The following is a 22,560-nucleotide window of genomic DNA, read 5'->3' as shown; positions in this document are numbered from 1 at the left end:
CCATCTCCATATCTTCATTCACGTCACTGTGGAGACATTCAGTTTAAATGAATGTTTAACACATGGTTTTATCAGTAGTCAAGTTTAAAATAAAATTTAAAAAAATGCAATCATGCTCATGCAGAATATTAGATGTGTGTTCTTTACTTTGTGGAGTTTCTGTGCTTTCGTTTGTAAATCTTGTAGAACACCACAACCAGCACCACACATGAGATGATGATGATGAGGAAGACGAAAAATCTGATGACAGCTTTATCATTGTCTGTAAATGATAGTTGTAGCAGAAATATATGAAAAATATGGCATTTATAGTTTATTGTTATTATTTGTTTTGCTAGTAATTAAAACTGTACGTACAGAGGGTGGTCACTGTTTTTATTGTGGGATTACTCTCATAGACTCCATTCAAGACAGTCACCTGAAAAGACAGAAAGTTCATTAATAATAAAGGACTGAAATGATCATATTCTAGTGAAACCAAACAGTAATATTATACTAACCTTCACTTCATAGCTCGTAGAGTAGCTCAGCTCTCTGAATTCAAACTCACATTTGTCCTTCTCCAATGTGACACCATTACTGAGACGTGCTATGTATTTCCTCTTAGGTCCATTGAAACGACCAGAATATTTACAGGTCACTATAATCACATTATTCTCTGGTTGAATCACAGACATGTCTCGAATATCTGCTGGTACTGAAAGAGAATGAAAACACAAATCAATATGTTAAAACAGAAATTTTAACATATATATATATTCATAATCTATACATTTCTGTATTTGTTGTCATGTACATCAGTCGTGACACAAATAAAAAATGTAATAAATAAAAAAGAACCAATGAAAGAAAGTTACATCTGATATTCAACAATGATTCCTTATAAACTCAAACTTTTAGGTGCTTTGACTTTAATTATAACCTGTATATTCAGAAATATATTTTTTATATTTTTATATTTTTATTTTTTTACTTTGGTAATAGTTTATTGTAATTGTTATTTTACGTATTCTTTTTTTTAGTTCATGCTAATTGTCATAATGAACTGAATCAACACCTAAATGTCAGTATTTAAGTGTTAGTTTTTCAGACTAATAAGATCAATAACATCTGAACCATGACTGACAGAAATTACCAACAATTAACTCTAAAGATCCATCATTACCGTGATCCTGGTACGTTTTAGAAATGTTTTAGAGTGTCATCTATAACATTCATTCTCTCCTAAACACTACTGATATCAATGAATGGTATACTCTCTAAATTCACTTCATAATGATCAAGACTACAATTATTAGCATTAAATTACCTTACATAATTACTGAGCTTTTCATTACATCATTATGTTGAGTTGAGGATCGTAATTCAAATCTTTACTAGAATTTCACAACCATACGTCCTGTACAAGACCTAAAAGAGTTATGGTACTAAACATCACATCAAAGCTTTTACATCCATGACATTATCTTAACAGAGAAATCACAAAACATAGATGTTCACAAATAAATGATTTTGATCATGAATTGGTATTCTAATTTTCTCCATAGATTTATTTCTTCTTGTTCACTTACTTCCAGGCAGAGTCATCTCTTTAACCTCTTGTCCTTGACCGACCTCCTTGTTGTTGTAGATGGGTTTGACTTCACAGGTATAAACAGTGAATGGTTTTAATCCAGTAAACGTACATCTCCCTCCATCACGGCCTGGATATGTGGCGACTGTAAATGTCAGAGAAATGTCATCAGTGGTGTCTGATTTAATAACAGCAGCTTGATTTAAAGACATTTGAAATCATTGAATTTCAGCTTAAAGTGTCAGAAATATCCAGTAAATCACAAATGAAGTCATCTGGTCGTGTTAACACATTAAATGACAAGAACATGTCTCATGTGTCACCGCTGCTTTAGAGCTCTGATTCTGGTCCTATAAGCTACAACAAATAATAACAATGACAATAATCTTTATTTCTATAGCACTTTCATCACCAACATTACAAAGAGCTTCATAAAACAGAAACACTGTAGTATAAATAACAGGTGCATAAAACAAAGTTAACAGTAAAATACATTCAATTTAAGTTAGATCCCAGTCAAAAGTCAATTAAAATGAGTTGCAAATGTACTTAATAAATGTATTAAATTAACTTTTATACATACACTACATACTATATGATCTGTAGAGATACTGCCTTTATCACTATTTTTGAAGGAAACACATTTTAGCATCAAATCACATTTTCCCACCACATCTTCAGTAACAAAACAGAATCAAACATGATTTCAGTCTCATGTGTATTTTAATAACACAGTGAACTAAAATGTGAGACTTGCTGGAAATATATAAATAAAATATAAACACAAAGTAGAGTCAATCTAAAACAACTTCACTTACTTTGAGTAGGTTTATGACTGTAGGTTTCATGACAGCTACACTCATGAGAAAGCTTCTCAAGTGTGTGGAGGACACGTTGACAGTTGTCACTAGTTGTTGTCCAGCTCAGCTCAATGGAAGTTTGAGTTGGGTTTTTGCTCACAGTGGTTATTTCAAAACCTGTTGGAATATAACAGACGTCAGAAACGATGAATTCAGTATCTCTTAACAATCAGAGGATAAAAGTTTTTATTCCATTCATGAGGTAAAGTAAAGATCAACTCACCACAGTCAATATTAACTCTAATGGGTGGAGTTGTTTTATTTATGAAGATGTTGTTCTTCTTGATCTGACCAGTACAGCTGTATTCTGTGAAGGGCTCCAGCTCAGACAGTTTCTTGTAGTCGTTGACTTTTCCACTTTCTGAAGAGAAACCAGGATGAGATGACTTCTTCAGTCATGGTTTTTATATCTCAGTGATTATTATGAGCAGTTATCTTTAACTTCAAATTCAAATTTGGACACATTCAGGATAAATAAATATATCACAGAGAACAAAAAGCAGCATTGATTTTCATCACTGTTCACAGTTTTACAATAATAAGAACATCTGATCTGTTTTACTGTAAATCTTCTTCTCTCTGCTTCTCTTCTTTACCTGAACAGGTGTAATCAACGGTGAGATTCTGACACTTTGGTGGAAACACTGGTTTAATTTCTGCAGGAAGGTCAGTGGGAGCAGTCTGATTTATGTCACTTGGATCTAAGAAATCCATGAGAAAAAAAGAATTAGAAACATAAAACTTGATAACTTTAGATGTAAAGCACATGAGTTTGAAAATGAAGTTTGATAGTTTGTACAAACCAAGAGAGATGAATGTGGTGCGACTAAAAGAAGAGCTCCCACACGTGAAGGTTGAAGTAAAATCTGAGCAAATGTCCTCGTAACCAGGTTTGACACACCATGTTTTAATTTGTGTTTCTCTGTTACATTGAATCTTATCTGGTGTTGACAGGTATGAGTTGATGTCCCAGTCACTTTGGTAACAAACAAATCCAGACATGCAGCTGACATCTTTAATGTCACCTTCACCTGAAATACACAAGTGATGAACACATGTCTGTTTTATTCACATTTCTTCAATTAACAGAACCAGAACAGTATTAATTATTTGTACTCACTCAATGTAGAAGTTCTAGTCACATCTTGGTCAGAGTCACAGAGTGTTTCATTTCCATCACTGTCAATGAAAGTAACTCTGTGCTCATAGTCAGTACAGGGCTTCAGGTGTTTGATTTCACGTGATGAGTTTTCATCGAGGAACTCAGTGTACGTCTTTGTCTCTGATCCGTTCACTTCAGAAATACTGATGTTGTAGTTTCCAGTGATGAAGTTCATCACTGTAATTTTGAAACCAAACTTGATGGGTGTAACAGTGTAAGAACCTGCAAAGAAAATCAACAGAATTATTAAACATGTTAAACTGATGTTGAACATGGTTCTGTGTCTGCTGCTGATAAAATATATTCTGTACACTGACTGAAATAGAAATATACTTTCACTGGAGTTAATGTAAAGATAGAAACACAGACGCTGGACATAAATACTATGAGATGAATTATCTTTAAAGTGATACTCACACTCTGGACGTGCTGAGTCAGGAAGACACATTTAAAGGAGATTAGAAAAGAGGAAAACCAACATTAATATGTGATTCCGTGACATGAGTCATTTAAAACACTTTTCTAAACTACAGCAGGTATCTCGTGGTGTGAGCGCCCATTGTCTATACTTCCATGAATAACACAGTCTTACCACAGTGTCATTAAATCATAGAGAGAACTCCAACCTTTGGTGAAGGACTGGATGACTGGAGGAGAGGTCTGGATTTGAGTTCTGTCTGTTAGAGAGGTTGGCTGGAGGGTGGATGAAGTGGTTTCAGGAAGAGTGGTTGTGTTTGAGATGCTTGTAGGAGGAGTGATGTCTGCAGTATAGAGAGCATATTGGAGGTCACCTTCAGACACAAAACCTCTACTGCCAACAGTCTTACCTGACATGACACTAAACTGAGACATCAGTTGAAAAGTGTCAGAAGATTACCGGACGGTGCTGTAGTCATGTTAGACTGAAATGAGGAGGTTGAGTTGAGGGATGTAGAGGTGAGTGGAGGTGTGGGGGCAGGAGCTGGGATGTCTGTGCCACTGGTAGTAGCTTTTGACTTGTTAATAGCTGCTACTATGGTGAGTGGTGGTGAGGTGGTAACATTAAGACTGGTTGCTTGAGATGAAGGAGCAGTTGTGGTGGTGGTGCGTTGACGCAAGGAGGATAAAACAGCAGCTTTCCAAGAGAAAAACATTAACACAAGTTGCTGGTTGTCAGATCTGTACACTCTGTAATTTTCACTCATTCGAACAAACACACTGAAAATTTTATGTTGCCTTTTTTAATAGTTGAGGGTGAAATTGTCAATAATATTTTGTAAAAAGCTGCTTGACAGACAATGTTCAGAGGACGAGATTACTGAGGAACTGCACACACACTTTTCAACTAAACGTTCAACAAATGAAACAGTTGGCGTTCACACTATCAACACTTTCGTCCTTTTGACCATTAGCTTAGTTTTAATTTATATATTTCAAACATTCAAATAAAAAGAAATGCATCAAATGAATAGAAAAAAAAACACAGAAAAATAAAAATACTTCCAATGAGTAACATAAATTACTGGTAATGTTCGGGCGTAAGATAAAGGCAAAAAGATATTCAATGTTTTCTTCTGCCTCTGCTAAATAATAACAACAATGATAATATTTAAAGTGCCTTACATACGTCTTCTTCATTCCTTTAACCTGTGAAAATCATCTCTTTATACCTCTCCCCATAAAGTAGATTATTTCTTACTTTGAACATGATATGTACAGTTTTGAATTCCACCAAACTCCAACTCCACTAAATTTAAATGCATGTAGCATAAAATTGTGTTGTGTTGATTATTGTTGCTTGTTTGTTTGTTTTTTGTTCTTTTATTTCTTCTGTGTTGAAATACATTTTCAATCATTCACTTATTCTTTTTTAGAACAGAATTTAATTATAAATTCATCAGGAGCACAAGTCAAGTAAATATTTATCCAAGACTGGCATGTCTACTTTACACAAGTATGGAGCCAGAACAATGACTTTAATATTTGACATTGAAAACAGAGTCTTTGGCATTGACACAAGAGTGTAACAAAAGTAATGGCACTGAAAAATAATTAGCTGAAAAATAAAAGGATATGAGGACTGACTCACTGCAACATTACTAGCTGCAAGGTCCTACGTGAATAACAGAAAAAGAGAGTAACAGACTTACTGGCGTTCGTCCTGGCGAACTGGTTCCTTCCATGTTGTCTTTCGTTAGGTAGACAACACGAAGAAGCAGAACTTTTACGCTACACAAATCTAGACCGATCTATGCATACATATGAACGCGTTACTGAATAATAACTACACGCCATTGAGATCACAAATTTAGAAAAAGAGGAAGGTAAACTCATTTAAATAGAGCGTGAGCAGACATCATGTCTTCAAGATGCTGTATGAGTCGTGTTCTGAGTGTTGTGTTCACACATTCAGAGAAAAGAACAGTGGAAGCTCAACATTTGTCACAAGTTCTCATGGAAACACTGGACAAAGTGCGTTTCTTTTCAGCTCAATACGGGATGCGTAATGTTGTTTTTGCATAACTTTTCACTTATTAGATAAAGGGGGTTTTGTAGTGGGTTTTGGTAATTTTATGAAATAATAGTATGTAAAGTAGTACAAGTAGTAGGCTGCTATTATGAAAAAAAATAACCAACGCAGCCTCAGTTCGCCCCCTGTGGATCCACTGCACCCTTAGCATTTATCTATACTGCTTATACTCAGGGCCGGCTCTGTTTGGAAGAAACTGCTCGATAAAGTTTTGAATGAAAATCTGTTAGCACAGCTAGCTGAGCCGATCTGGTGGATCTAGTACCCACAGACATATATACTGACACCTCCTTTTATCTCAGCCCTGTTTTATAACCTGGCGCATTCATGTGTTCCTAGTCGCAAAAAAATAAACTAAACAGCCAATTAACTGGAAACAAAGTAGACAAAGTAACAATATGGAATATTTTTCTTTTTTCTATTTGTTTGGTCATCAGCATTTTCTGAGAGTTAAACGTGGCCTCTCTGGATCTCTTTTATTTGACATTGCATCACTGCACCGTGTCTTATAATTATATTCAGATGGTTTTTGCTCTAACTCGATAATGTGTTTGGGTGACACCTCTGATGTGACGGCACCAAATGTCATTTTGCACTTGCTGTCACTCTGCTCTCTCAGAGTGTGAATGGTGAACACCAGTAGCGCAAATTTATGGTTATGCTCATTGTGCTTCTTTCTCTTCTTGTTTACTACACAGTTAAGAAGTATTTAAAAAGTTATCATAATTATATTAAATATTGCAATATGTGATCATTGACAGTGCTGCAAATGCTTCTGTTGGTGAGCTTACTAATTGCACATAATAGTTAGATATTGACGAGAAAATTGTAAACAAGATAAGATCCTTATAAGCTAAGAGCTAATGCAGCCAACAAAAGCATGTTGAATACAAAAATACATGGTTTAAGATAATAAATTATTTCCACGTCTTAATATTGAAGACAGAGGTCATTCATTTTTTTGTCACTTGTAGTGAAGTTTAACTGTTGTTACCCACTTGAAAATACACTGGATCCGCCCCTGCTTGAAATACAATATTAGTTTTCTATGCTGTTTCTATGCCTATTTTTCAATGTCAATATTTATTTCAATATCAATATAATTTTTGTTACAATGTCAAATATTATTTTCAATGCAAAATATTAAAGTCAGTATTTTGGCCCCATACTTACAGTTGTGTTAGGTTGGGACTTCCTCTCCTTATTCTTTTCATAAAAAATCCCAAATCGATTACTCAACTTTAATACATATGTGCCATATTCTAAAATGTGTACGGCAATATCCAATGCATCAGATTTTAGAATGAATGAAATAAAATAATAAGAATTCACTTACATTGACTTACAGTCACAGAAACCATGCCAGCCCACAGCAGCAGGACCCTGAGAGCACAGCGACCTGCCATATCAGGGAGTTGAGGTGCATATGCCTCTCTGACAGGAGACCAAAAGAATATGTTCTCACAGCAAACGAGTGCTTTAAGGTTTCATTTCCTCTTTTATTTTGAGAGGATTCATTGTAAAACCACACAAAAGGAACCCTTAGAAGTGAGTTTCCTCCTTAGGACCGTTGGTTTAGTTGGTGATGGTGATGTGTTGTTTCTGTGTTGGAGGTCATTAGGTTGGTGTCTATGATTCTCCCTCCTGTTTGCATCCCATGCGTAAGATCATCTTCCTCCACACCCCTTCACCCAAGCGTCCGGGGGATCAGCCAGTGAATAGGTTCACTTACTGAGTCAGTCAGGGTTCACTAGAATGACTCTGCCTGCCCTGAGTTCTCTGCTTCCTCCTCACGGTGAAGCCATGTATACGCTCTCATAACTTCTGTTTCTCCGGCTAACGGCTAATGTTGAGTCAATCTACATGAAAACAAATGCACACATGCGGCCCCCTTTATTTTAAGAGACTTAGGAACACTTAAAGTAATGAGTGGAGACGACAGAAGAGCAAATGAGGTTCACAGGTGAATGCAGCAAGCTGCGACGTGCGAGGGGGTGGGGGTATGGAGATGATTTAAAACAATTTAACATTTAAAATGTCAGCAATTGTATTGGGCGACACAGCGGCTCGGTGGTTAGCACTGATGCCTCCCAACATGAATGACTGGGTTTGAGTGCGGCCCAGGCCTTTCTGGGTGCAGTTTGCATGTTCGACCGGTGTCTGTCTGTGCGTTTACATGTAGAGCTTAATCAAGCTATGCTCAAAATTCAATTTTCTGACTACAGTCCTCGTCCCAGTTTACATGCAGCGCAAGAAAATCGAATAACTGTTCTCCTCCTCCACACTAGGTGGCGATACATGTCTTTTCAGCGGGATAATACCACGTTAATACGGCCCGATTTCCAGTTGACCTAATATGCAATATAACAAACAAGAGTCGTTCATGCGGCGGACCGGCATTTCAAACAACAACCAGACGGATAATACTACACTTTTTAATCTCATACGTAATGTTCGCACTATTTCTGGTGCAGGTTAAATCCGCGCTGTCCCTCAGACGGTTCTTTTAGCTGCTCCGTTTCTCTTCTTCTTCTGCGACTGGCTTTATTGGATGTGTTTGTTTCGGGGTCACATGCCAGCGCAGCGCATGAGATGAGACAATTGTATTGACTGAATTGGACAGATTTATTTAAGTTGATGTTATCTTTTTATATTTTTAATGTAGGCTGCAGAACTCTTAGTTATTACGGCATTTTCTCTATCTTGATATAATATATGTTTAGGTACTAATCTGAACGAGGCCTATTTTTATTTTTGATTGCATTTGAAGAACTGATGTCCCAGACACTTTGGTAACAAACATATCCAGACATGCAGCTGACAACTTTCATGTCATCTTTACTTTAGAGCTAAAACAAATAATAATCTTTATTTCTACAGCACTTTTACAATCAACATGTCAAAGTTCTTCATAAAAACAGAAAAACTAATATTAAAAACAGGAGATAAAACAAACAAAGTTATTAAGAGTAATGTTTTGAGTTTAGCCATCGATAAACACTCAGTGCAATAGCTATTCTATTGCACTAAGGGGAATTGGTAAGTAGTACTGCACAATGAGTAATTTTACTTTAGTATATTTGGCTGATAACTTACAACTGAAGTGTCTTGTTTTACCCACTTTAACTTTAATGCGTTTTTGAATGCTGGACATTTGCTTGTAGTGGAGTCTTTTCACAGTGCAGTTCTTCTTAAGTAAAGGAGCTGAGTTTTTCACAGCTGGTTACATGTTATTTAAAATAATATGTTATCAAGATTTAAAGTTTGAAGTGAGAAGAGCAGCAGACTAATGTTTGTTTCCCACTGGATGTACCTCCCCCAGATGGGGAGACAACAGTGAAAGAGGAAGTCTTGTTTCCCAGTCTCTGTCTGTCAGATACTATTGGTGCAAGGTCACTTTAGTGAACTTGAACTATACCATGGACATCTCAGAGGTAAGGTAATATATTTATTGACACACCCAGGTGTAAATGTATCTGTTACAGCAGAACACAAGCACAAAATAGCAGATAATAGATAACTGGGACCAAATATGAAATTAATAATGGCTAGGAATACAGAATAGCCCAAAAGCACTAGAGCAGTATACATTAAATAAAATCAACAAAGCAGTACAGTTAAAAAAAATAAAATAAAATAACGGTGAGCCCTATATAGTATGTATCACCCACATTTATCCATTTTTTCTCCAATGAATTAAACTCTAAAATGCTGTGTAGGCTTTAAGGAAATAATAATTCTTCACATCATAAATTGTTCAAGTCATGAGCTTTATGACTTTTCCTTTAATAATTTATATCGTAAGGCAGTATGGATTGCATTTTGTCCTATTAATCAATACTGCAGAGATAATATTACTGATAAAATATATAATATACAATCTCTTATGTGCATAAATACCCAGTAAGGGGCACACATGTTACATAGATGAAATGGCAAAAACCTACATTCAAGAAATAAGTAGTTTTGATGTTACGTTTGTTGAGTAATTAATCTACACGAAAAAAAAAATCACTTTTATTTTGAGAAATGAATTTCAGGGGAGGTGCAGAGATTTTATTTTGAAGTTTCCCCGAGCATTTCCTGTTCGCCCTGAGTATCCAGCGCTTCTGGATGAGTCTTATAGTCGCGTCTTATAATTGGTTGGACAACAAGAAGAATTAATTAGATAAATTATTTAAAAAAAAAAAATAAGCAACTTTTTTCAGACTCAAGATTTTCATGAAGATTAAAAAGCTCAGTAAGAAAAAGGCAGTTTTGTAAATGACACATCAAGGTAGCACACATGTTAAAAAGATGTAATATTTGAGACATTAGCAAATGATTAAAAGGCAATTAAAGTTCTAAAAACTAACTAAATATTTGCTCCACACTGAGACACTTCATGCCTGAGCACTGAGAGTTGATGGTGATCTGGTTTCTTTATCAGTAAGCTTCTTTATGACGCCGTGCAGGAGGTCGAGCATTCACATAAACTACAACAACAGACAGGACATCATTTAATTCAATACAACCATAGTACACTCTTAAAATATACTTATATAAGACATTTTATTGATTTACTTCTCTTAAAACTACAAACTATTGGTAACTCCTGCTTTGAAACAAATCATTATCATTAGTAAAAATATGATAAATGTGAAGTCGACTCACTTGGTTCTGAATCCATTTCCATATCTTCATTCACGTCACTGTGGAGACATTCAGTTTAAATGAATGTTTGACACATGGTTTTATCAGTAAAGTTTAAAATAAAATTTAAAAAAAAAATGTAATCATGATCATGCAGGATATTAGATGTGTGTTCTTTACTTTGTGGAGTTTCTGTGTTTTAGTCTGTAAATCTTGTAGAACACCACAACCAGCGCCACACATGAGATGGTGATGATTAGGAAGACGAAAAATCCGATGACAGCTTTATCATTGTCTGTAAATGATAGTTGTAGCAGAAATATATGAAAAATATGGCATTTGTTTATTATTATTATTTGTTTTGCTAGTAATTAAAACTGTTCATACAGTAAGTGGTCACTGTTTGTATTGTGGGATTACTCTCAAAGTGTCCATTCCAGACAGTCACCTGAAAAGACAGAAAGTTAATTAATAATAAAGGATTGAAATGATCATATTCTAGTGAAACCAAACAGTAATATTACACTAACCTTCACTTCGTAGCTCGTAGAGTAGCTCAGATCTCTGAATTCAAAGCCACATTCTTTCTTCTCAACCTTGTGCCATCATTAAGACGTGCTCTGTATAACCTCCTATTCTCAGGTCCATTCAAAGGACCATAATATTTACAGGTCACTATAATCACATTATTCTCTGGATGAGACACATCAAGTTGTGGAATACCTTCTGGTACTGAAAGAGAATGAGAACACAAATCAATATGTTAAAACAGAAATTTAATATATATTTGCATAATTAATAAATTTCTGTATTTATTGTCATGTGCATCAGTCGTGACACAAATAAAAAATGTAATAAATAAAAAAGAACCAATGAAAGAAAGTTACATCTGATATTCAACAATGATTCCTTATAAACTCAAACTTTTATAGTTTGGTGCTTTGACTTTATTTATAACCTAAATATTCAGAAATATATTTTTAATTTAATAATCCAATACTTCAAGTATATTCAAAGCATCAGAATAAAATCATTACTGGAAAATGTTTTGTTTTTGTTTTTGTTTTATTTTTTTTTTACTTTGGTAATAGTTTATTGTAATTGTTATTTCACGTATTCTTTTTTCAGTTCATGCTAATTGTCATAATGAACTGAATCAACACCTAAATGTCAGTATTTAAGTGTTAGTATTTCAGACTAATAAGATACATAACGTCTGAACCATGACTGACAGAAATTACCAACAATTAACTCTAAAGATCCATCATTACTGTGATCCTAGTACGTTTTAGAAATGTTTTAGAGTGTCATCTATAACATTCATTCATAAACACTACTGGTATCAATGAATGGTATACTCTTTAATTCACTTCATAATGATCAAGACTAGAATTATTAGCATTAAATTACCTTAAATAATTACTGAGCTTTTCATTACATTATTATGTTGAGTTGAGGATCCTAATTCAAATCTTTACTAGAATTTCACAACCATACGTCTTGAACAAGACCTAAAAGAGTTATGGTACTAAACATCACATGTCAGCTGATCCCTAACTTTCAAAGCTTTTACATCCATGACATTATCTTAACAGAGAAATCACAAAACATAGATGTTCATGAATAAATGATTTTGATCATGAATTGATATTCTAATTTTCTCCATAGATTTATTTTTTCTTGTTCACTTACTTCCAGGCAGAGTCCTCTCTTTAACCACTTGTCTTTGACCGACTTCCTTGTTGTTGTAGATGGCTTTGACTTCACAGGTATAATCAGTGAATGGTTTTAATCCAGTAAACGTACATCTCCCTCCATCACGGCCTGGATTTGTGACGACTGTAAATGTCAGAGAAATGTCATCAGTGGTGTCTGATTTAATAACAGCAGCTTTATTTAAATCGACTGAATTTCAGCTTAAAGTGTCAGAAATATCCCGTTAATTCAGAAATGAAGTCATCAGGTCGTGTTAACACATTAAATGACAAGAACATGACTAATATGTCACCGCTGCTTTAGAGCTCTGATTCTGGTCCTACAAGCTACAACAAATGATAACAATGACAATAGTCTTTATTTCTATAGCACTTTCATCACCAACATTACAAAGTGCTTCATAAAAATAGAAACACAATAATTTTAAGTTATATCCGAGATGAAAGTCAATTAAAATGAGTTGCAAATATACTTAATAAATGTATTAAATGAACTTTTATATATACATATATACATACACTACATACTATATGACCTGTAGAGATACTGCCTTTATCACTATTTTTGAAGGAAACACATTTTAGCATCAAATCACATTTTGCCACCACATCTTCAGTAGAAAAACAGAATCAAACGTGATTTCAGTCTCATGTGTATTTTAATAACACAGGAAACTAAAATGTGACTTGTTGGAAATATATAAATAAAATATAAACACAAAGTAGAGTCAATCTAAAACAACTTCACTTACTTTGAATAGGTTTATGATTGTAGGTTTCATGACAGCTACACTCATGAGAAATGTTTAAACGTTGACACTTGGCCCTAGTTGTTGTCCAGCTCAGCTCAATGGACGTATTGGTTGAGCTTCTCTTCATGTCAGTTATTTTAAAACCTGTTGGAATATAACAGACATCAGACACAGAAAGGATAAATTCAGTATCTGTAAACAATCAGAGGATAAACGTTTTTATTCCATTCATGAGGTAAAGTAAAGATCAACTCACCACAGTCAATATTAACTCTAATGGGTGGAGTTGTTTTATTTATGGAGATGTTGTTCTCCTTGATCTGACCAGTACAGCTGTATTCTGTGAAGGGCTCCAGCTCAGACAGTTTCTTGGAGTCGTTGACTTTTCCACTTTCTGAAGAGAAACCAGGATGAGATGATTTCTTCAGTCATGATTTTTATATCTCAGTGATTATTAGGAGCAGTTATCTTTAAGTTTAAATTCAAATTTGGACACATTCAGGATAAATAAATAGATCACAGAGAACAAAAAGCAGCATTGATTTTCATCACTGTTCACAGTTTTACAATAATAAGAACATCTGATCTGTTTCACTGTAAATCTTCTCTCTGCTTCTCTTCTTTACCTGAACAGGTGTAATCAACGGTGAGATTCTGACACTTTGGTGGAAACACTGGTTTAATTTCTGCAGGAAGGTCAGTGGGAGGAGTCTGATTTATGTCACTTGGATCTAAGAAATCCATGAGAAAAGGGAATTAGAAACATAAAACTTGATAACTTTAGATGTAAAGCACATGAGTATGAAAATGAAGTTTGATAGTTTGTACAAACCAAGAGAGATGAATGTGGTGCGACTAAAAGAAGAGCTCCCACACGTGAAGGTTGAAGTAAAATTTGAGCAAATGTCCTCGTAACCAGGTTTGACACACCATGTTTTATTTTGTGTTTCTCTGTTGCATTGAATCTTATCTGGTGTTGACAGTGAAGAGCTGATGTTCCAGTCACTTTGGTAACAAACATATCCAGACATGCAGCTGACAACTTTAATGTCGACTTCACCTGAAACACACAAGTGATGAACACATGTCTGTTTTATTCACATTTCTTCAATTAACAGAAACAGTATTAATTATTTGTACTCACTCAATGTAAAAGTTTCAGTCACATATTGGTCAGAGTCACAGAGTGTTTGATTTCTATAACTGTCAATGAAAGTAACTCTATGCTCATAGTCAGTACAGGGCTTCAGGTGTTTGATTTCAAGGACTGAGTTTTGAAGGTTGTACGTCTTTGTCTCTGATCCATCTGCTTCAGAAATACTGATGCTATAGTTTCCAGTGATGAAGTTCATCACTGTAATCTTTAGACCAAACTTGATGGGTGTAACAGTGTAAGAACCTGCACAGAAAATCAACATGGTTCTGTGTCTGCTGCTGATAAAATATATTCTGTACACTGACTGAAATAGAAATATACTTTCACTGGAGTTAATGTAAAGATAGAAACACAGACGCTGGACATAAATACTAGGAGATGAATTATCTTTAAAGTGATACTCACACTCTGGACGTGTTGAGTCAGAAAGACACATTTAGAGGAGATTAAAAAAGAGGGAAACAAACATTAATATGTGATTCTGTGACATGAGTCATTTAAAACACTTTTCTAAACTACAGCAGGTACCTCGTGGTGTGAGCGCCCATTGTCTATACTTCCATGAATAACACAATCTTACCACAATGCCATTAAATCATAGAGAGAACTCAAACCTTTGGTGGTGGTTTTCTCCTTGGTGACTGGAGGTGAGGTCTGGTTTTGAGTTCTGTCTGTTAGAGAGGTTGGCTGGAGGATGGATGAAGTGTTTGCAGGAAAAGTGGTTGTGTTTGAGATGCTTGTAGGAGAAGTGATGTCTGCAGGATAGAGAGCATGTTGGAGGTCACCTTCAGACAGAAAACCTCTACTGCCAACAGTCTTACCTGACATGACACTAAACTGAGACGTCATGATTTCATCATGTTTCTTACAGCATTAAAACTGTAAACAGAGTCTGGATATGTTAATGGGCGGTGCTGTAGTCATGTTAGACTGAAATGAGGAGGTTGAGTTGACGGATGTAGAGGTGAGTGGAGGTATGGGGGTAGGAGCTGGGATGTCTGTGCCATTGGTAGTAGCTTCTGACTTGTAAATAGCTGCTACTGTGGTGAGTGGAGGTGAGGTGGTAACATTAAGGCTGGTTGCTTGAGATGAAGGAGCAGTTTGGTGGTGGTGTGTGGAGGCAAGGAGGATGAAACAGTAGCTTTCCAAGAGAAAAACATTAACATAAGTTGCTGGTAGTCAGATCTGTACACTCTGTAATTTTCACTCTTCGAACAAACACACTGAAAAATTTCTTTTGCTTTTGTTTCATAGTGAAATTGTAAATAATATTTTGTAAAAAGCTGCTTGACAATGTTCAGAGGATGAGATTACTGAGGAACTGCACACACACTTTTCAACCAAACTTTCAACAAATGTCCAATGAACGTTTTACTAAGAGGGAAACAGGTGCCGTTCACACTATCAACAGTTTTACACGTTAGTTTAGTTTTAATTTATTTATTTCAATCATTCAAGTGAAAAGAAATGCATCAAATGCATATACAATTAAAAAAAAAAATACAGAAAAATAAAATACTCCCATTGAGTAACATAAATTCAAAGTTCAAAAAGGCATTGGGGGAAGAAACACACTTATCTGGCCCCACCCCTTGTCAGTATTAATGTCATAATTCACTGTTTTCTTAAAAATAATAAGCAACAATAAGAAGAATAAAAACAATGATAATATTTAAAGTGACTTACATACCTCTTCCTTGTGAAAATGATCTCTTTCTTCTCATATTGTGTAACGTCTTCACTGTCCCTGATTTTCTCGCCCAATGTATTCCACAAAGTCACCCCACAAAAGGATATGCACATGCTTTCATGTGTTGTGAGAAAACATCAATGTTTAAAGTTTAAATTCCCTCTGAGATTATGACCCCCCTCTCTGTCCATGAACATGTTTTGTATACTGTTAGAAAGTAGATTATTTCTTACTTTGAACATAATATGTGCAATTTTGAACTCCACCAAATCACTAAATTTAAGTGCATGTGACATAAAAATGTGTTAAGTTTTGTTGTGGTTTTATTTTGCTACTTTTGTTGCTTGTTGCTTCATTCATTCACTTGACACTCATTTTTAAAGAATAAATAGAATTTAATTATAAATACATTGTAAAGAGGAGTGTGTGAACATCAGATTTTCTGGGGGTTTTTTGTTCGTTTTTTTCCCTTTCTTGTCTTTTCAGGAGCACAAGTTAAGTAAAAAATTATGCACTTGCTTGTCTACCTTACGCATGTATGGAGCCAGAACAATGACTTTAATATCTGACATTGAATACAGAATCTTTGGCATTGAAACAAAAGTGTAATAAAAGTAATAGCACTGAAAAATAATCAACTGAAAAATAAAAGGATATAAGGACCGACTCACTGCAACATTACTACTACACTACTCGCTACAGAGGTCCTACGTGAATAACAGTAAAACAGAGTAACAAACTTACTGGCGTATAGAGAGGTCCTGACGAACTGGCATTTACACAAAACTAGAGCGATCTATGCATACACATGAATGTGTTACTGAATAATAACTGTATACCACTGAGATCACAAATTTAGAAAAAGAGGAATGTCTAAACTCTTTAAATAGAGCGTGAGCAGACATCATGGCTTCAAGATGCTGTATGGGCCTTGTTCTAAATGTTGTGTTCATGCATTAAGAGAAAATAACAGTGGAAGTTCATTATTTGTCACAGGTGATCAGGAAAATGGGGCCGTTCCAGGGGACACAATTACACAATCGTTTCCAAGCAGATACCTCGACCAATAAGATGAGGCAGATTCCGCATTGTCATCTAACATGTGAGTGTGCTGCAGTTCAGTGGTCAGAGAGCAAGAGAGGGCTTATATGTTCATATAAAGTCCCAACATTGACATTTTATCGACTTTTTTTGATTCTCATGGAAACACGGGACATGTCCCTTTTCAGCTCGGTACGGGATGTGTAATGTTGTTTTTGCATTGACTAATATGCTTTATATACGTTGTAGTGGTTTTTGGTAATTTTATGAAATAATAGCATATAAAGTAGTACATGTAGTAGGCTGCTACTATGAAAAATGTACTGCCTATGCTCAGGACTGGTCTGTTTGAAAGAAACTTCTTGATAAAGTTTTGAATGAATATAGACTATATAGACAAGAATATATAACATTTCACAATTCATGAGAAGAAGAAAAAATATTCCAACTTCTTCCGCTTCGTCTTGTTGTCAGTCCAATTATAAAATCCTTACCGACTACCAGTCATCAAAGAAAAGAAGTCATCTGTGAGCACAGCTACCCGAGCTGATCTGGTGGATCTAGTACCAACAGACATATATACCAACACCGCCATTTATCTCAGCCCCGTTTTATAACCTGTAGGTGCGTTCATGTGTCCCTAATCACAAAAAATAAGCCAATTAACTGGACACAAAGTAGGCCTACAATAGGGAATATTTTAGTTTTTTCTATTTTTATTTGGTCATCAGCGTTTTCTGATAGTCAAATGTGGCCTCTCTGGACCTCTTTTATTTGGCAGTGCGTCACTGCTTCGTGTCTTATAATTATATTAATTATAATTAGTATAAATTATATTCAGATGTTTTTTGCTTATTCTACTGAACACTTCTTGTTTACAGAATTAAGGAACACTGATCATAATCATTCAAACAATGTCATAATGATATTAAATATTGCATTATGTGATCGTTGACAGTGCTATAAATGCTATTAGTGGTGAGTTTACTCGTTGCACATAATAGCCAGATGTTGATGAGAAAATTGTAAACAAGATAAGATCTTTATAAGATAATATAAGAGCTAATGTAGCCAACAAACGCACGATGAATACAAAAATACATGGCGTAAGAAAAGAAATAATTTCCACTTAGTAGTCTAAATATTGAAGACAGAGTTCAGTGAAAGCCTTAATTTTTTTGTCACTTTTAGGTGGCCCCCGAGTTTAACTGTTGTTACACCTTCTGCCCCCCACTTGACAATACTCTGGATCCACCCCTGCTCGAAACTGAAAAAACAAAAAATTTGAACTGAAAACCACTGCGACTAAAAATATGTCAATATTTTTTTTCAATATCAATGTAATTTTTGTTACAATGTCAAATATTATTTTCAATGCCAAAGATTAAAGTCAGTATTTTGGCTCCATAGCGTTGTGTTTTGTTGGGACGTCTCCACCTTATTCTTTTTCATAAAAAATCCCGGAATTTTTAGTTTGGAATCAACTTTAATGCATATATTCCGTATTCTAAAACGTGTGCAATATCCAACGGATCAGATTTTAGAATGAATGAAATAAAATAATAAGAATTCACTTACATTGACTTACAGTCACAGAAACCATGCCGGCCCACAGCAGCAGGACCCTGAGAGCACAGCAACCTGCCATATCAGGGAGTTGGAGTGTATGTGCCTTTCTGACAGGAGACTAATAGATGTTCTCACTATAAATGAGTGCTTTAAGGTTTCATTTCCTCTTTTATTTTAAGACAATTTATCATCAACCAAAAAACGTTACTATTATAAGTGAGTGGTTTAGTTGGTGATGTGTTGTTTGTGTGTTGGAGGTCATTAGCTTGGTGTCTATGGTCTCCCTCCTGCTCGAGTCCCATGTGTAAGACCCTCTTCCTCCACACCCCTTCACCCAATTCCGTAGGTTCCCTTTACTCCACCCACCAAACTAACCCAATCCCTCTGGGTCCTCCAACTCCCTCTTGGCGTGGGAGCAGTGGGGCTGGGGCACTAGGCTTTCTCCCCTGTAATGAACTCCACAGAGACTGCTGTTCAGTTTCATCACAGTAAAAATTGCTCCCATGGAGCCCGGACACAGTGAAAACAAACAGTAAAAAGTAAATATCTAGAATTAATACTCAAGTTGTTTGGCGTCTTATCTAAAGCCCCACCTTCACGCACTCCTTGTCTGTATGTATACAGATATTTGTATAGTGTTGGAAACTGTCTCTGCATTTATAGGTGTAGTGACACTAAAAGAAATAATAAAAAGCATGCTTCTTTTCCCCTTCTTGTTTGCCATACATCCCAGAAACACGTATCCCTAAGTCCATCTTGTGGTGAAATACCTTCACTGCAGTTCTCTTCCACTGGTCACGTTATAACATGCACTCTTAAAACGTGTTAATATTAACACATTAACACACCAATGTGTCTATATAAGAGCCACAAATGTAAGGCCCTTATATGTGGACACATTAGTGTGTTAGAAATGTGTTAATTCTGTTCCTAAGGATTTCAATAAGCAAAGAAAGCAAAAATCAAACTGTTCCACAAAAACCATCAATGTAGATAATGTAACAAAATGTATTCTTGTATGTAGTCCAAAATCTTCAAAGTGGAATAGGAACCCTGTCCTGTCTTTTGATGACTACATCGTGTTGGCCAGCTCCACCTGGATGTTTGACGCACAGTTTGTTAGGTTGATGGGCCCCGACTGATAGACCACGATTGTCAAACTAAGATGATGTTACAGGCTCACTCACAAAAAAGAAGTACTACATGAGACATTCAGTACTGGGAGCACAATGTAGATGTCACTATATGTGCATGTGCACGACTATGCTCTGTAAAAGACTATTTAAAGAATAATGGGAGGAAGCCGGAACAGTCGAATGCGTTATGGTATGTATCTTACCCTAAGCGTGTACCAAATATGGTTGTTTTTTTCGATTGTTGGTGAAGGTCAACCCGTGATCAAACCACATAAGGTTTCATCATGAGCATTTATTGAAATCACAAATTTAGAAAAAGAGGAAGTTCTAAACTCACTCTTTAAATAGAGCATGAGAAGACGTCAGGACTTCAAGTTCCTGCATGAGCCGTGGTCTAAGTGTTGTGTTCACGCATTAAGAGAAAAGAACGGTGGAAGGAATAGAATAATCTCTCAGCTCATCGTTTGTCCCAGGTGATCACTGTTCAGAGGCAGAAAAATGGGGCCGTTTTAGGGGACGTTGACTTGATTTTTTTCCCCCTCCCGCGTGTTTGTTTTGTTTTGTTTTTAGAAGCTTGGAATATCAATATCTTTTGCACATTTGAAATAGCTTGTGGCGCATGCTTGGCGATGGCAGCCTGAGCTTCAAACATATTAGTTTGCTGGGAGAGTAGAATCACCAGGGACGGTCTCCAAACACGTCCGGGAAACGGCAGCACGGTCCTGTTCATCATCTGAAAGCTGCTATTGTTTGAACTTCAGTAACTTTAAACAGGTTAAACTCATATTTAGAATGAAACTGTTGTCTTGTAGGCCCGCTCCCTTTTCAGGTTAGAATATTTGTCAGCGGCTTCTCTCAGGGGAAAACGCTGTGAGCTTCAGGTAGTGAAAGACGGTCCCCGCAGTCATTTATCAGTTGGAAGCTACACCCAGCAGGCCGAAACTGGCGTCACTCATCAGCGCCGTTCCTGACACACTAACATATGTGAAGGCAGAGGCACACACACAGTAAACACTGCACATAATAAGCATGTGTACGCACACAAACCCAGACGTAATGAGTGACTCTCGCTCTGCACGTCCTTAATCTGCAACCACCGGGCCAGCGCAGAGGGGGCACAGTAAAGTACAAGCAGCCTGCAGTGAGCTGAGCCAGAATAAAAAAAGCCAAGTGGCTCACTAAACCCGTCGGGGGCTCTTAAAAGGCATGCACTGCTTCTCCCTCGAAATATCCAGCAGGCCTACAGGAGGTTTATAAAACTCCGGCCCGCAAAAACTTAGCTGGGAAGCGTCGGCCCAGCCTTCCGGAACAGGCGTTTTTCACAAACTGTAAACCATTGGGAACAAATGTCGTCTTAAACATGTTCAAAAGAAACCTGATCCTCAGAGAGACGCTTTACAGGTGGCCGGGGGTGTGTCAGATGTAGTCGCTCACCACTGCGGTTTTTTATTTATTTTTTTATTTTTTTACTTCCTATGTGCATTCCCTGCCCCCTCTGGTGTTGACCACACTACAGCCTGTGAATAGAGAAAGATCTCAGCTACAGACGTGTGCAGTAGGTTTTGTTTTTGTTTTAAGCACTTTAGATGTTTGGATTAATGTCTGTCGCAGAATATATTCAACAAGGATCAGTCCCAAAATCATTCTACGTGCACACAAACCTATCTTTACCGACAAAAAGAACAAGGAGTCCTGCTGCAGCAGATGGTGCGATCCAACCCCAGGGTCCTCCTGATTCTAGGCTCACACATAGAGACAGGATACAATGTCTGTCTCACAAGTCTGAGTCTATGAATGCAAAAAAAATAAAAAATAAAAAAAATCATGCAATTATATCCAAAAAAAAAAAAAAAGACAGGCAACTGGACTTAGTTTTTGCCTTTCCTGAAAGACTGAGAACCTTCCCAGACCTATTCATGCAGTTCTTTTTAAAGTATCCTTATATTTATATAGTGCTGTATGTTTGTAAAATAAACCATCACATTAAATAACACCTGCAGTTTGGATTTTTAAATTTCTAGAAAAAAATCCATTTCATTGAGTTAATTTGCAAAAAGATATGAGGACGTTAAGTTTTAGGTTTTATTGCAGCTTATTCTGCTTCATTTCAACCAGTTGTCCTCATTAGTGGACGCTTTAGTCTGCCATCTAGTGGTAGCAAGGGTTAAAACATATTTGTTTTTGCTTGTTTACATTTCTAGTTTGATATAATATATAATATTATATATTATTATATATTATAATTTAATTAGCAAGTACTCGTTTGAGGACATTGGGACTTAATTGTTTGCAAATCTGTCTTTGCTCAACCATGTTCAGGTGTTAAAATAAACATTTTTATATTTTGTCACACATTGGTGACTTCTTTATAATATAAATAATGAATCCAGTGTCCATATAGGAAGACATCATAATTTTTTTTTTAAAAAAAGGAAAAAAAACTACTACTTCCTGTTCAAAGACAATGCTTAGTTTTTATACATCTTAGGTCCTACTACATACTGAGAAATTAAAAATGCATACCAAATAAAAGCTTGTATCTCAGGAGGTTAAAATCCTGTTTCATTGTTTCGTGACCACTGTACAATTTTATCATCTGTTCTTGGACAAGACTCCCTGAGATTTCTTTTTTCCTTCTTTTTTTTTTTTTTCTTTAGTGATAAACATCAGGTGGGTTTTACGTCCTCTTAAGTCGTCAGTATTTCACCCGTATGCCAGACTTCCAAAAGGATTTCCCTCACTGTCACAGGCACATGTGCTCGGCT

General features: G+C 36.0%; 1 protein-coding gene and 1 long non-coding RNA gene across 2 annotated transcripts; both read right to left on the bottom strand.

Annotated features, from left to right (window-relative positions):
- Window positions 1-143: 143 nt before the first annotated feature.
- On the bottom strand, window positions 144-15,255 carry LOC125009195 (receptor-type tyrosine-protein phosphatase C-like). The gene is made up of 11 exons (XM_047586923.1): window positions 14,974-15,255; window positions 14,765-14,782; window positions 3,554-3,817; window positions 3,237-3,464; window positions 3,030-3,134; window positions 2,657-2,794; window positions 2,392-2,550; window positions 1,572-1,640; window positions 501-697; window positions 358-418; window positions 144-262 (listed from the first exon to the last, which is right to left on the bottom strand). Exons 1-11 carry the CDS (start codon window positions 15,206-15,208, stop codon window positions 144-146), a joined length of 1,593 nt encoding a protein of 530 aa, XP_047442879.1. The 5' UTR covers window positions 15,209-15,255.
- LOC125008847 lies at window positions 10,351-11,462 on the bottom strand. Its single transcript, XR_007112918.1, has 5 exons — window positions 11,267-11,462; window positions 11,124-11,184; window positions 10,917-11,031; window positions 10,758-10,795; window positions 10,351-10,579 (listed from the first exon to the last, which is right to left on the bottom strand). It is a non-coding gene; the product is annotated as an uncharacterized LOC125008847 (long non-coding RNA).
- Window positions 15,256-22,560: the final 7,305 nt, after the last annotated feature.

Source organism: Mugil cephalus, chromosome 6 (genome assembly GCF_022458985.1).
Source record: "Mugil cephalus isolate CIBA_MC_2020 chromosome 6, CIBA_Mcephalus_1.1, whole genome shotgun sequence".
NCBI classification, from domain to species: Eukaryota; Metazoa; Chordata; class Actinopteri; order Mugiliformes; family Mugilidae; genus Mugil; species Mugil cephalus.
Note: the sequence above shows the minus strand (reverse complement) of the source record. Positions and strands in the feature narration are given on the sequence as shown.